We start from the raw sequence: 15,492 nt of genomic DNA on the forward strand, positions 1-15,492 counted from the left end.
TGTGTATTAAGTCCTAGATAATATATTAAACTCCAATTTTGGATTTCCAAGTAGACTCATTTTTTTTAGGTGTTAAGGGAAGGTATTGTATAGGAAATACTGAATTAAGCTTTCAAATAACCTTTAAATTATGTAATTAATTAAGGTTTTCACCATCACAATAATATAAAGCTCTGCTTTACAAAGCTCAAAATAATCACCAACCCCCATTGTAAAACATTAAGGGTAAGGAACTAGAATACAACACTCTGGAAAGTACTCCTTACTGTGCCATCATTTGTATTAAAAAGAACCTAATTCTACCTTTGTATGCTTGAAAGTACTCTCAGAACTTTAGAAAATGCTTCCTCTCACCACAATCTAACCCCCTATGTACATTATGTGCTGTAGACACTTTATAACTGTAGGTAGGACGGTGCAGTTGACAGATAAGAACTCTGGAGTCAGAGCTGGTTTCAAATGTTGGTTTCACACTAGATTTGGGACCATAGGTAAATTATGTAAAGTTATGTAACCTCTTAGCCTAATTTTCTTCATCCATGAAATGGATATACTGAAATCTACTTCTAACAGTTATGGAATTAAATGGAATGGCATTTGAAAAGTATCAGTTATAGCTTTCGGCAAATAAATAATCAGTCCTCAATAAATTTTATTCATGCACCCCTTTCACACCAGCCTTTATCATGGGACTATGAAATGCTGAAAGCAAATCAATCTAGGGCAAGTTAGGATGTACTATCAAAGCAAAAAATCCTTAAATGCATATTAAGCCTATCTATGTTTGGTAAAAAGAAGATAAATATCTGTTAAAGTTTAGTGGGGTAGCTATGTTTGAAAAGTGGGTATAGGGAAAATACAGGTTGAAGGAGTCTTCCCTTCAATGGGCTTATGGAGGGGAATAAAAAGGAAATAGGGTTCTCAATTGTTATATACATAGCAAAATTAACACCCTATTGTATGGGAATGGAGACTAGTGATAGTTGTAAACACAGATGCCTGACCTACACCCCCCCCCCACTGTTTACTTAGCTGAAATCTACAGAGGAGAGGCCTGTGGATCTATATACTCAATAAGTATCCTAAGTGATTCTTATGATCAAGCCATTTGTAGAAACTATTGTTAACAGCCATTAAAATAAAGTATAACAAATGTTATACATGCTGTTTTTAATACTTTTGCATATGTAATTTTTTAAAGTAAAATTTTCTATTTTATGAAAAAGGTAGTACACACATGCTAAAAACAATTCAAAAGCTAATAAAGTATAAATTAAGTCTCTTTCCCAGGCATGATTTTCAATTCCTACCTTCTCTCCTTGACAAGGACAGCCTTGTTACCAAAATGCACATCCAGAAATGTATTCTACCTAGATAAGTACGCATGATATGTGTGTGTGTACACTTATGCAGGCATTAGTAAAGCTGCTTAATTTGTACTTGTATGTGGATCCCAGTAAAAGGTTATATAGTATATCTGATTTTCAACCTCTAGTGAATAAAATGTTCATTTTGTTGAAAGTCTTCAAATTTCCAAATGTAACCTTAATTCCATATTTTGAAAAATGAACTGAGCTGCTTTATCTTTTTCAAAAGCATACCTCATTCTTTCATTTATTTACTCAATGGTACAGATTTTGAATACTGACTAGTTTGTAATGTGCTAAGTTTGGTAATAGATGGTAAACACTGGTTAAGAGAGGGGAGGGAAGGCAGCTAGTTGGGCTCATTATATATAGCAGCCAGTCACAGATCCCACTAAAGAGGTGTTTGGAATACTCTACTCCAAACCTTCTTGGAAATTCTCTGGAGACCTTCCTCTTCAGAAATTCTATCCTCAGTGTTATTCACTTTTTGCTTTTGTTAATTAGACATTCATATTTTAAGACTTTAGAATTCTCTAATACCTTACCTTCTATCTTTGAGATGCAGTTTCCATCTAATGTGAGCTCTTCCAAGTTAACACAAGATTCCAAGCCTTCCATTTTAGTGAGATTATTGTTGCTGAATGATGCCCACTTCAAATTTTCCAATTTTTCTAAATTTGTGATTTCAAAAAGATGTTGCCCATCTAAATTTAAGGCAGTTATCTGTAGAATAATTCACATTATATGTTGCTTCTGGATCACATCAATAACTTCAATGTTATAAGATAAAAAGGCTAATGAAATAGTTCAAATGTGGTAAGTAACATAAAAAAGTCCTCTAGGAACTAAAGATATTGCAAAGCTCTTAGTTTACAGAAAAGTAAAATTTGACAAGATTATAACTCAGAGAGGGACTTATACGGTATTATAGACACTGAGCTGTGCCAGTCAGATTCCCAGCAGTGAAGGACTTGTCCCAGTTGCTGCAAGTGCTGTTGGCAGAAAGCCTTCAACTGTCAGTCCCTTCAGGGACAGCATCAGCAGCAGAGAGCTGCCTTGCCCAAGGTCATGCTCCTTCCCAGGTTGGCCCACATCCAATGATGAAGGGAAAGGCCTGGCCATCTCAGCCCAACTTGGGACAGATTTAAAGGGCCATTCTAATTTCACAACTCCCTGTGGGGTCAGCTAAGACTATCACGGAGCTGGCATCACAACTAAATATCTATGTATATTCTGTAATAAAAAGAATGCCACTAATATCTTCCATTTTCAAGGGTCAGATTCTCTTAGCCCAGTTTCTATCTTTGGCAAGAGGTAAAAGGGTACTTCTTGAGCAAGAAGCTGCTAGTGCTCCAGAACTTTTCCCTTAGCCTTGGCTGAATTCTGACCAGTTCCCCCATTCTCTTGCCAGGATTCTTGATCCCTTTTACCTTGCCATGCAAACTTTTGGCTTGGTCTCTGGCTCTGAGCTTTAAAGTTTTCTTGCTTATTTTGATATATTATCAGAATCTACCCTTTGGTTTTGTAGTGTACCTTTATCCTAAATTTCCTGTTCTGTAGTGACCACTGCTGAGTTCTAGCCCCTGTGACATAACTACTCATGACTTGACTTCTCTTTTACTTTTAATTTGGCTCTTCCAGTTTTCTGCCCATTACCTATCTATGCCCTCGTTATGATACAAAGGCCAAAGCTGACTAAAAAATCAATTGAAATTAAATTTTTATATTAGGTTTAATAGATTGTCTTTACCTTCAAGTACCAGTTTGCACTCAGATGTGAATGTGGTCCTAACTTTGAAGTCTGTGTCAGAATTTTGGCAGAAGGCCATATACTAAGAATCCGTGATCTCTCCTCTTTAGTACTAGAATGCCGTAAGAGAGATAACTAATAAAACAAAAAACACATAAAGGAAATAGCACAGGGAGGTCCATATATAGAGAGTTAAAAGAATTGTTTCCTAGATGAGCGGCCCAATGAATACTTTTAAAATATGACATTTTCTTTGCCTTAAAATGTTTTCAGTATCTGGATATACTTTATATATCTCACTCATTTTTTTGTTTTAGCAGACATTTAACCACAAAATAATATTTATAAAACTGTGAAAGGATTATTATAAAGCAAACACCATATAATCCATCATGAAACCAGTTTAAGAGCTAGAATATTCCTACTACCCTAGAAGCTCCCTGGGTGCCCCATCCTGATCTTTTTTCTCTCCTTCTCCTTGGAAGCCATCACTCATCTCAAGTGAATCAATCCCCTAAGAAGCAATCAAATGATCTCAAATTTTGTATATACCATACTTGCTTTCTTTATAGACTTATGTTTATATCCATAAATAAAATATTAGTCTTATACATATTCAAACTTTATGTAAATTGAATAATGTTTATATTCTTCTATGACTTGCTTTTTTGCTCAGCATTATATCCATGAGATTCATCTATGCTTCTTCCTGTAGCTGTAGTTCATTCATATGTCATTGCTATATAATATTTCCTTATCAATTCTCCCATCAATGAACATTGAGCTGATTTCAGTTTTTTGCTATTATAAGCATTGCTGTCATAAATATTCTTGTGCATGACTCTTGGTATATATATGCAAGAGTTTCTTTAGAGTATATAACTTGCTAGGTTTAGGGTATGTATATATTCAGCTTTACTAGATAGGGCCAATCTGTTATCCAAAATGGTTGTACCAATTGTAACCTTTACTTCAAATCTTTGCTAAAACTTGATATTGTAAAGGGTTTTTTTTCTCCCCAATAGTGGCCATAAATTGGTAGATCATTTAAGTTTTAATGTTTATTTTCTTGAGTATTAATGTGGTAGAGCATCTTTTCCTAAGTTGTTTGGCTGTTCTGATTTCCTCTCCAGTGAAGTGTCTGTTTAAATCTTTTGCTCAGTTTTCTGTTTGACTGGTTGTCTTTTTCCTGATATATTTTGGATATATAAAGAATATTTTTTGTCAGATGTGTTTCAAATTTCTTTTCCCAGTATATAGCTTGTCTTTTCACTTTCTGCCCTTTGAGGAACAGATGTATTAATTTTAACATAGACAAATCCAATCTTTAATAGTTTATGCTCTTTGTTTCTTGCATAATAAATTCTTCCCTAATTCAAGGTTACAATGATAATCTCTGATCTTTTCTTCTAAAACATTTTTGGTTTTGCTTTTTGTAGTGAAAGCCTTAATGCACTTGTTCCAGTGCCTTTTATTGACTAGCTCCCTGATCTGTACAGGCAGCTCTGTTATTTATCAAGTTTCCAGGTATGTGTGGGTCTACACTGGGTCTTTATACTCTGTTGTATTGGTCTATTTGTCTAACTCTGCCAATTCCACATTGTCTTACAGGATTTTAGTAAGTTTTGATTTCTGGTAGGATAAATCCCCAACACTTCTTCAGGAGTTAATTATATTTTTATCAACAAAAGAGTTTCTTTCCTTCACTTTGAACAGATCCAAAATTAAACATTACATTAAGGAATTAATATTCAAATATTCCACAAAAAGTAAATAGCTAGATAACTAGAGTGGAGATATTTAGGATGTTGAAGCTACTTTGGCCAAAGTAGCGTTCTTAATCTGGATAATATAGGTATTTCCCCTTCCCCAAGTTAATAGGTTTTGTTTTTTTTCAGCCAGACACATGTAATATCAATACTAGGTAAATAATTTACTAAATGCTTTCTCAAGGCCTCGAAGCTTACCTTATCCACAGAAAGTTGCTTATTTTCATGTAGGTTCTAAAGGACTCTGGTGAGTTCAGGTTGACTAGGGAAAAAACAGTTACCCTAGAGGTATTTTTGGGGTAGTGTGCAAGGATGAGAATCCATACAACCAGTTGGTATTTAAATGGAATACATTTAAACAGAAAAACATTCAAGTGATATGATTGTTATAGACTGATTTTTTTATTAGCATGCTAAGAGAGAATATAAAATCTCAATAACAAAATAAGAGTATGGGAAATATTATTTGTATATTCTAAATAGAACAAGAAATATTAAACAGTAAAATCGAACCTGAGTAATCTTTGTCCCAGAAATAAATTTCATAGCTGCTGTTGCTTCTTCTTCAGAAATAAGGACTCCATCTAACTGAGTAAGGGTCTTTAATCTGCCAATAACACTCAGCCTTAATGTGGCTGGCTTGGGAAAAATACCAAAAGTTAATTTTTACAAAATATTACATGTGCTATGACATGGAAAGGAGTTCTTTGTTCCTTCCCACATAATTCAAATTATGCATCTCCTACTTTATTATATTTGTCTAAAAATAAAGGCTTAACTTAATTCCTTAAATAATAGTTGAAATTAAATTATATTTAAGAATTAATCTCTTTTGTTTGAAGGTGGATAGTTCTACTCTTGTGAAGAGAGGAAATCCCACAAGCTGTTGAAAAGTGACTGTGGTGAAAAGTGTTCACAGAACAACTGCAGTGCCTCCTGTTTATCTAGATCAGCATTTAGCTAGTCAGCTCCATGGGAGATCCAATACAGATCTTTAGCTCTTGACATTTAATTTGGAAACAGGGCTATAGCTGTACTGTGATCATTCAGGAAGTCTGATTTGGCAAAAGAAAAATATCCTTCAATTTTACTGAGCTAAAAAGGAGAAATACAATAGTATAAACATAGTAATATGGCCAATTTAATAGAACCAATCATGCTTTAGTCCCTTTTAAAAATGTTGAACACAGTCTATAAACATTTTTGAAAAGCAAGGAAAGGAATAGTCTTGAAATTATAAACTTGGGGCTAATTTTAAATACTTGGAGATACTCTTCAATATAATCATTGAATACTGAAATTTCTTAGCATGAATCTACATATTTTTATGATGAGAAAGAATAGCGTTCAATCAAATTTCCTTTTATAACAGAACATAAATAAGACTTTATAATTCAGGTTTATCAGGGAATGTGAGGCATAGGAACCAATAATAATAGAATACAGTGAGAGAAACATACTATTGTTAATTTAAAAGTAAACATGCTTTTGTTTATTTTTCCCCCTTTAATAGTATGTTTCTCTCACTGTATTCTATTATTCTTGGTTCCTATGCATCATTACAGTAGGGTTCTGGCATGCTGAGCTATACTGTACTATGAAAATTCTCTGAAGGTATGCAAATGGCAGTGACATCTAACACTCTTAAAACCACAATACTCTTAAACTATTAGAGATTGCAAGAAAAGTCTGATGTGAAATTAAAGACTTTTCTTATAGTAACATTTTATTCACTTGATCACTACACTAAATTCAACTTATGAAATACTTAAGGGAATTCTAGCGAGACAAAGATAGTTTGCCTATTTCTGGCTATTCTTGAATAGTAGTGAGAAAACAGCTTTGAAATAAAAATGATTGTTTGCTTTTTTATAAACATTTCTGTTTCATACCTTTTGCCATGGATTTTGTCGAATATCAAGAGTGAGAAGGCTTGTGGTGTGTTTGCTTAACATATTTATTTCATCGCCAGATTTTTTCAGTTGATTCCAGCTCAAGTCTAAGTGCTTAAGTTTCATCAGACCTCTAAATCCCTCAAGAGTTATCACATGGTTATGGCTTGCATCCAAATATTCAAGGTTATACTGCAATACATACAAATAGAAGTGATGCTAGAAGGATCACGGTTTGTATTTACATAGTTCTTTTCTCTCTGATTCTCTTATTTTACGTGCTTTTTTGGTAATCCTCACAGAAAACCTAAACAGTAGTTATACTGCAGCAATGGTATCAATGTACATATTTTCCTAGTCATTTTCTCTTAATTCTCACTTCAGCCTTTTAACATAGAGTGGCAATGTTTGTTTTCATGGAGGAGAAGGCAAAGAGAAACTGGCAAGGTAATTGTCCCCAACAAACAAAGAAGTACATTTCTTATATCTAGGCTTCTAGTTTATATTATTGAACTCATGGCTTGGTTAAAAAAGTTCCATCTTGGGCTTCCCTGGTGGCGCAGTGGTTGAGAGTCTGCCTGCCGATGCAGGGGACACGGGTTCGAGCCCTGGTCCGGGAGGATCCCACATGCCGCGGAGCAACTAAGCCCATGCGCCACAACTAGTGAGCTTGCGCATCTGGAGCCGTGCTCCGCAACGAGAGGCCGCGACAGTGAGAGGCCCGCGCACCGCGATGAAGAGTGGCTCCCGCTCGCCGCAACTGGAGAAAGCCCTCGCACAGAAATGAAGAACCAACACAGTCAAAAATAAAGAAAGAAAGAAAGAAATTTATAAAAAAACTAAAAAATTTAAAAAAAAATAAAAAAAAAAAGTTCATCTTCAGAGGCAGAAACTAAACCTATTCCATTCTATAATTTCCTTTTTTAGAAGTACGTGATTTTTAATAATAATTTTTAAAAATTATTAAAGTAACACATGTTCTTGTTGGAGATCTGAGAAATACAGTAAATAAATAAAAAGAAAAATAGAAAGCATATATAATTCTATTGCTCAGAAAGAACCACTGAAAACATTTTTTATTATATACCAATATATTTTTTCTTATATAAAACATATTTATTATTCTGTTATATAGAATTTTGTACCCTTCTAACATGTTCACACACCATTAAATATTCTTCAAAATGATTTTTCATGGAGCTTCCCTGGTGGCACAGTGGTTTAGAGTCTACCTGCCAATGTGGGGGACATGGGTTTGAGCCCTGATCTGGGAAGATACCACATACCATGGAGCAACTAAGCCCACGTGTCACAACTACTGAGCCTTCACTCTAGAGCCCACGAGCCACAACTACTGAGCCCACGTGCCACAACTACGGAAGCCCATGCACCTAGAGCCCATGCTCCACGACAAGAGAGGCCACCGCAGTGAGAAGCCCACGCACTGCAATGAAGAGTAGGCCCTGCTCGCCACAACTAGAGAAAGCCCGTGTGCAGCAACGAAGGCCCGATGCCACCAAAACTAAATAAATAAATTTATTTTTTAAAACGATTTTTCATGATTGCATAGTATTCTAATATGTGAATTATTAGTATTGTTTTAAACATTTCATTATGGACATTTATGTGGCTTCTAATTGTTGTCAACACTGCAACAAATGTCCATGGTCATAATACTTTAACCGAGATGCCAGTATTTTTTCAGAAAAGGTTTTTAGAAATAAGATTACTGGTTTTAAGGATTTCTGTATTGTTAAGACTCTTGATAAATGTTGCCAAATAGTTTTAAGGCAGTTTGTATGAGTTTTTTCTTCCAGCAATGGAATTTGAGAATGCTCATTTCCTTAAATACCCACCAACCCACCTGCCTTATTTTAATTTACATTATTATCAGTGAAGTTGCACATCTTTTCCATGTGTTTATATTAGACATTAAAAAAATTTTTTTGTTTGTTTGTTGTGTTTCTCATCTTTGGCCATTTATATATTCAGATCTTTTTTTACATATTTGTAAGAAGTCTTTAAGACTTTAATTTGTTACTTCTATTTGTTGCAAACAAAATTTTCTTTTAAAGTATATACGAACTCAGACCCAGAACAAGAAAGAGATAAAGAGTACTTGAAGAAAATATTTTGCAACATATTTTTAAAAATAAAAATAATATTACTATAAATTAAAAATAAACTTGATTTCTTTACAGTTTAAAACAAACAATTGTTTGAATTCACCATAGAATTAGTCACTGCTATATAATGCATAGTTTGTATTGTTGGAATAGCATCTATTATAGTGACTCAGGTTTCAAGAGTTGAGTGTTCAGATCATTAAAATCTAAAAAATTTCTGGAAATCAAATAGTGTTACTGACATTTTAATCTCATAAGTAAGCATAGTAAAAAAAATCCTATAATTTACTGTGATTATAATTTCTTGAACAAAAGGATATTTGGCAGTAAAAAAGTATTAAGGATATAATCTTAGAACAGTCTTTTAAATTAAATTCATTTAGATTTATAAAAATTTACTATATGGCCCATCTTCTCCCATTTTTCATCAAAAAGTGATTAAAAACTTGTCCCAAATTCTGGCACTTGCATGCAGACTAGCATTTGTGAATCATGCATCATATAAAGATAACTGCCTTCTTTCCTTGAAAACAGGGGTGGGATCTTCACTTTTTTATATTCCTAGAATATAAAACAGACTCCATACACTCCATAAATATTCAAGGAATAATATTTTCAGTTTTGTAGCAGAGTTTTGTGTTTTAACATTTCTTGTGCTTCAGTTTAAATCTTTGGTAAGTTACAGTACAATGTAGCCCAACTTACAAATATTAAAACCCACAAGACCTCTTTAAAATATTTTAGGGGTAATAGTTCAATCTCTAAATGTAGATTAGCTGTCTCAAGGCATTAGAAACACTTTAACAATAAATTTCTCATTGGAAAAGATAAGACAGAAGTACTATTTCCATAAAAAATTAGGCCCATAATCTATTAAAGTTGCAAATAGCCATACATATTTGTCTTTTCTTGGCCAACTCTGACTGTGGTGTAGCTATTTTCAGAGAAAAAAAAAATCTGTTCCTATTCCTTTTGCTTGAATACTCTCCTTTTCTGATAGTTCAGGTGAGTGAATGACAGGCATACAGCTTATGCCATTTCAATTTACCTTATGTGGATGTCTTATTTAGATTTTTTAAAACTCTATAAAAACTATATAGTATATTTCCACCATTTATGAAGCCCAGGTCTTCCATTATATAAACAGTCACAGGTTGGGTATTTTGACTCACAAGGCAAGGCCAGGGTGATGAACACATAGTGACAATATGTTTACTTTCTGCAACCTAGTAGAACTAATGCCTAGCATGCAAGATGGGTATGGAAACTCTCCATGTTAGAGACACGCTTAAGGAAGATGATAGTAAAAATGAGGGGCAAATTAAAAAACTTAGAAGACAATAGGAATAACACGTGAGTGATTAAATTAGGTTATAACCTTTTATGATGCTGAGATAAATATAATTAATATTAAACACACATACAAAGTTGATTACTGTAGAATATAGAGGCTAGGCAGCATAGGTGTTCAATCTCTCTGAATCCCCACATAAAAAGAGAGTTAAAAATAAAACCAAAATTCTATGGACAACATAACAAAGCTACGTAACAAGGTAGCCCCATAAGTCTCAAAGAAGTTGGTGGGGATAAACCACCACCAACCACAAGACCTACGTGGTGTCCAGGTCTATGTGAGAGGAAGAGGGAAGCATCAGGGCAGCATCTGATGGACCTGAGAATAAGAGAGCCCCAAAATAGCCAACCAATATTCAGTGGAAGGTATGAGGGCCAACTGAATACAGCAGTTGAAAGTGGGAGGAGTTTTGCCCTCTTTGATACCAGGCGAGTGCATGGGACCTACAGTAAAAAGGTCTGAAGGGGGTGGAGCAGTCTAGCCCCTACGAATCTTCAAACTGCCCCACCAGGGCTCCCTTACAGAACTGAATCTTTCTTGGAGAAGAAACTGCTGGGCTAAATAAAAATTAAACAGGATAAGGACAAAAAAGTCAAATAAAAGAGAAAGTTCAAACTGAAGTGGAGGAAGGGGATAGAGCCAGGAAATTTCAGAAAGTAACTGCTACAGTTTTTAAACAGTACATATAAACAGCAGAAGAGGGTGATCTGTGAAATTAGAAAAGCTTTCCCAAATCCCACTTTTGTTTTAAAAGTTAAGAACTAATTTCACTGGAAAATGAGCAGCAAAAAAGTATTAAGGTCAAATCCCAGATAAAGCTGTGTGTGTGTGTGTGTGTGTGTGTGTGTGTGTGTGTGTGTGTGTAAGACATAGAAAAATATTGCTATATTGCTGCAGGCAATAAAAGTATACCAGAAATATATGCCCAAGAAACATATCATAACAATAAACCTATTATTTCAGAACAAGCAAAAAGATTTAAGAATGATACAAGATACAAAATAACAACATAAATCTGGATTAGAAAAACTCAGAAATGAGATGAAAGAACCCAGAAAAGAATTCGAAATAAAATAATAAAAGCATTTCAGAAATGAAGATTAAACTAGTCAAAGACAAAAGAAGTAAACACAACAAATAATGCCTTAAGATAAATAGAAGGTGAAAAAGATGAAAATTTAAAAAATCAAATCAATTTAAAATCTAAATGGAGAGATAAAAAGGACTCAAGAGGGGCTTCCCTGGTGGTGCAGTGGCTGGGAATCTGCCTGCTAATGCAGGGGACACGGGTTCGAGCCCTGATCCGGGAAGATCCCACATGCCATGGGGCAACTGGGCCCGTGAGCCCCAACTACTGAAGCCTGCGCACCTACAGCCCGTTCTCCAAAATGAGAGAGGCCACCACAGTGAGAAGCCCACGCACCACAACGAAGAGTAGCTCCCTCTCACCGCAGCTAGAGAAAGACCGCATGCAGCAACAAAGACCCAGTGCAGCCAAAAATAAATAAATTTAAAAAAAAAGTTATAAGGAGTTACTTCAGACATACAAAAAGGTATAATGAAGAATATGATTTCCCTTAAAAAAAAAAAAAAAGACTCGAGAAAGTGACAAATAGTGAAGATAGATAAAGATTCAACATATGGATAATGGGAGTTCCTAAAGAAGAGAACCAAAGAAAGGAAACAGAAAAATTGCTAAAAACCTCCAGTTCAAAAACATAAAAGAAAAAATGATTTTAATCTACATTTTGGAAAAGCATACTGTGAATCCGAAATATTGACCCAGAACAACCAAGCCTGTGACTTACAAGGGAAAAAATTATACATTCTCATCAGACTTTTCTACTGCAACATTTTATGCCAGAAGAAAATGAAATAACATTTATGATGCCCAAGAAAAGAAATTGTGAGCCAAGGATTTTATATCTAACAAAACTGCCTTTCAAGTATAAAGGACATAGATAAATTATTATCAACATTCAGTAACTGAAGGGATATTGTTTCCATAAGCCCTTCCTGAGGAATCTATAATAGAATATTTTTCAGACAATCAAAATGTTTGATACCACCCTAAGAACTGGTGATAAGAATTAAATACACAATTACCAATGAACTAAAAGGGAGAGTGTACAGAGTGTAAGGGCTACATGCTCTAACAAAGTAGATATAGTGTGATAATTTTAATTTTTTTTTAAATAGAGAAGAATGAAAAGAACATACACAAAATTTTAAAAAAATCTTTCCAGTAACATGTTGATAAGAGTACTAGCGCTATCATTCTGAGACTGTTGTGTGTGTAATAGGGGATAAAACAAATGAGTGATTATTAAATATCCTAATTCTATCACCTTGTATCCCTGAGAATCAGGATTATTGGTGTGGGAAAAAAAGATAAAGATGTTAAGTAACAGAGAAAGGTTAAGTTAAATGGTTTACAGTCTTAAATTTGAATTGGAAGTATCAATATAAATTCATGAGGTTAGTTTTAGTTGCACATATACCACACACACACACACACACACACACACACACACACCCCTCCCCCACAACAAATTCTGTCCAATGGAAAGACCTAGAAACAATCACCAACCCAGATTGTGGCCCTTAAATACCACTTCTCTAAAAGAAACCAGGGCTCCTTGAAGAAATAGTTGATCCCATGTCTGCAACAGAAAAATACATAAAATGTGTATGGAACATCTTTCATACCAGGCAGCAAAGAAGCTATCACAGACTACTAGGGTCATGGCAAAACGAACTAACCTTATGATGCTTCCGCTGGCTAAGGATGGAAAATCTGAGCTTCAATCATGATAGTAATTGCAGTAAATTGAATATCATCAAATATGTTTAAGTCCTTGCATTCCTAATGATATTAAAACTAAAAAAGCATTGCTCATCTTTGGGAATTCATAAGGAACTCATTCATTATCTTCAAAGTTGGTAAATAAAGGCAAATAATCAAACATCTATTCCGCATTTTCTATATGAATGGTCCTACTGGGTATCCAAATAATAGATAAGGGGAAACATCTCTATGTAAAAGTATTCCAATTAATAAACAAAAAAGAAATGCTAGAATAAGAATGTTGCTATTTTGTAATCTCCAATGAATTAATAGATACAGGCATTAATAATGGCTCCTAGAATCAGAAAAGTGAGACAACTAGACATTATGTGTCCCTTATAGTCTCGCCAGAGGAATGGAACCTGAGTCTGATCCAATCTCTGGATCCAGTTGCCAATTTGTAGAAAATCTGGAGGGTGGAGGGCATGTAGGGTGTATCATAGGTAAGCAAATTGGCAGGGTCTGGACTGTGGGAAACTCTTTGGTTTTGAAGGTCCAAGTATTTCTACAGATAAACAGTGGGGAGCAGAAGGGGATAGAAGGGAAACTTAAAAGAGACTTAAAAAATACAGTACATTAAAAAAAAAGGGAAAACCAAATTGCTGTGCTAGGGATACACGTTTGGGTGATGGAACTATAGGGGAAAAAGAGCAGGGAGAGGATAACTATTAGTCAGGATAATGATTTCTTGAAGGAATGGGGCATATAGAAGGGGTTTATACTGTAGGTGGCAAAGTTTTATTTCTTGACCTGGACGCTAGTTAACAAGCATGTTCACCTTATAAAAATTTACTAAACCACTTGTTTGTAGTATGTAGTTTTCAGTATCTGCGTTTTATTTTACATGTACAGTATCTTCTCTCTCTGAACATCCAGAGAGCCTTACAGTCATTTTTTAGAGACATGTTTATACATTGGATTCTTAATGTCTGAGGGGTCTCTATCTAGCTACCTTTACTAGCTCTAAAATTTGAAAATACCACTTGGGCATAAAATTTGTACAGTTCCCTTATCTGTAAAATGACTGTGGTAATAGTCATCCAATAAGCAGGCTGTGAGGCTATGATGATGAAAGAAATTTTTGTATTGAAGAACAACAAAGCTACATTGCAAATACATGCTGGGGAGCTGGCTAAGCTCACTCACCTTGCATGACTTAAGAGTTTAGTCTTTAAATCTGTGCCTAAGCAAAATTATAATGCCTGTTATAACCTTTGGAACTGCTAGCAAATCATTAGAAGAAAATTAAACAAAAATGCCCAAAATTTATATATAGTCCTGGGACCTCTATTAAACTACCTTCTTTCCTCAGTTGCATACCAAACCCAAGGGGAATTCTATTAAAAAGGACTTTGGCCTTACAGTTAAGTCTTTAATCCATTTTGCATGTGGCCATCCAACTTCCCAACACCATTAAAATTCCTAGGAGAAATATAGGCAGTATGCTCTTTTACGTCAGTCTTAGCAATGTCTTTCTAGATATGTCTCCTAAACAAAAGCAAAAATAAACAAATGGGACTACACCAAACTAAAAAGCTTCTGTACAGCAAAGGAAACCATCAACAAAATGAAAAGACAACCTACTGAATTGGAGAAGATATTTGCAAATCATATATCTGATAAGGGGCTGATATCCAAAATATATTAAAAAACTCATTCAACTCAACAACAAAAAAACCCAAACAACCCAATTTTAAAAATGGGCACAGGAGCTTTTTTCAAAGAAGACATACAGATGGCCAACAGGTGCATGAAAAGATGTTCATCACTAATTATTAGGGGAACACAAATCAAAACTACAATGAGATCTCACCTCATGCCTATTAGAATAGCTATTATCAAAAAGGTAAGAATTAAAAAGAGGATGTGGAGAAAAGTAAACCCTCATGCACTGTTGGTGAGAATGTAAATTGGTGCAGCCACTATGAAAAACAGTATGGAGATTCCTCAAAAATTAAGAATAGAACCACCATATGATCCAGCTTTTCTACTTCTGTGTATTTATCTGAAGAGTACAAAAACACTAATTCAAAATATGCACCCCTATGTTCATAGCATCATTATTTACAGTTGCCAAGATATGGAAGCAACCCAATTGTCCATCAACAGATGAATGGATAAAGAAGATGTGGTACATATATACAATGGAATATTACTCAGACATAAGAAAGATGAAATCTTGCCATTTGCAACAACATGGATGGACTTGGAGGGTATTATGCTAAGTGAAATAAGTCAGACAAAGACAAATACTGTATGATATCACTTGTATGTGGAGTAAAAAAAAACAAAATAAATGAACAAACCAAACCAAATAAAAACAAACATAGATAAAAGGAACACAGTAGTGATTACCAGAGGGGAAGTAGGGTGGAGGGAGGGCAAA

The 15,492-nt window shown here is 34.6% G+C and overlaps 1 protein-coding gene and 1 long non-coding RNA gene across 4 annotated transcripts in view; one reads left to right on the forward strand and one right to left on the reverse strand.

The window, feature by feature from the left end:
- The window catches only part of LOC309626210, an 88,380-nt gene that overhangs the window by 60,298 nt on the left and 12,590 nt on the right, over positions 1–15,492 (forward strand). The gene's annotated exons all lie outside the window — the stretch shown is intronic.
- LRRC9 (leucine rich repeat containing 9) overlaps positions 1–15,492 on the reverse strand; it is a 101,620-nt gene that overhangs the window by 33,440 nt on the left and 52,688 nt on the right. For both annotated transcript variants that reach the window (XM_082386427.1, XM_082386426.1), the window contains 4 exons: positions 6,779–6,970; positions 5,400–5,525; positions 3,118–3,252; positions 1,913–2,090 (listed from right to left, as the gene is read on the reverse strand). In XM_082386427.1, the coding sequence (XP_082242553.1) occupies positions 1,913–2,090; positions 3,118–3,252; positions 5,400–5,525; positions 6,779–6,970 (631 nt within the window). The remainder of the gene's footprint in view (positions 1–1,912; positions 2,091–3,117; positions 3,253–5,399; positions 5,526–6,778; positions 6,971–15,492) is intronic.

Source organism: Balaenoptera borealis, assembly GCF_965194805.1.
Source record: "Balaenoptera borealis genome assembly, chromosome: 3".
In the NCBI taxonomy this organism is placed as follows: domain Eukaryota; kingdom Metazoa; phylum Chordata; class Mammalia; order Artiodactyla; family Balaenopteridae; genus Balaenoptera; species Balaenoptera borealis.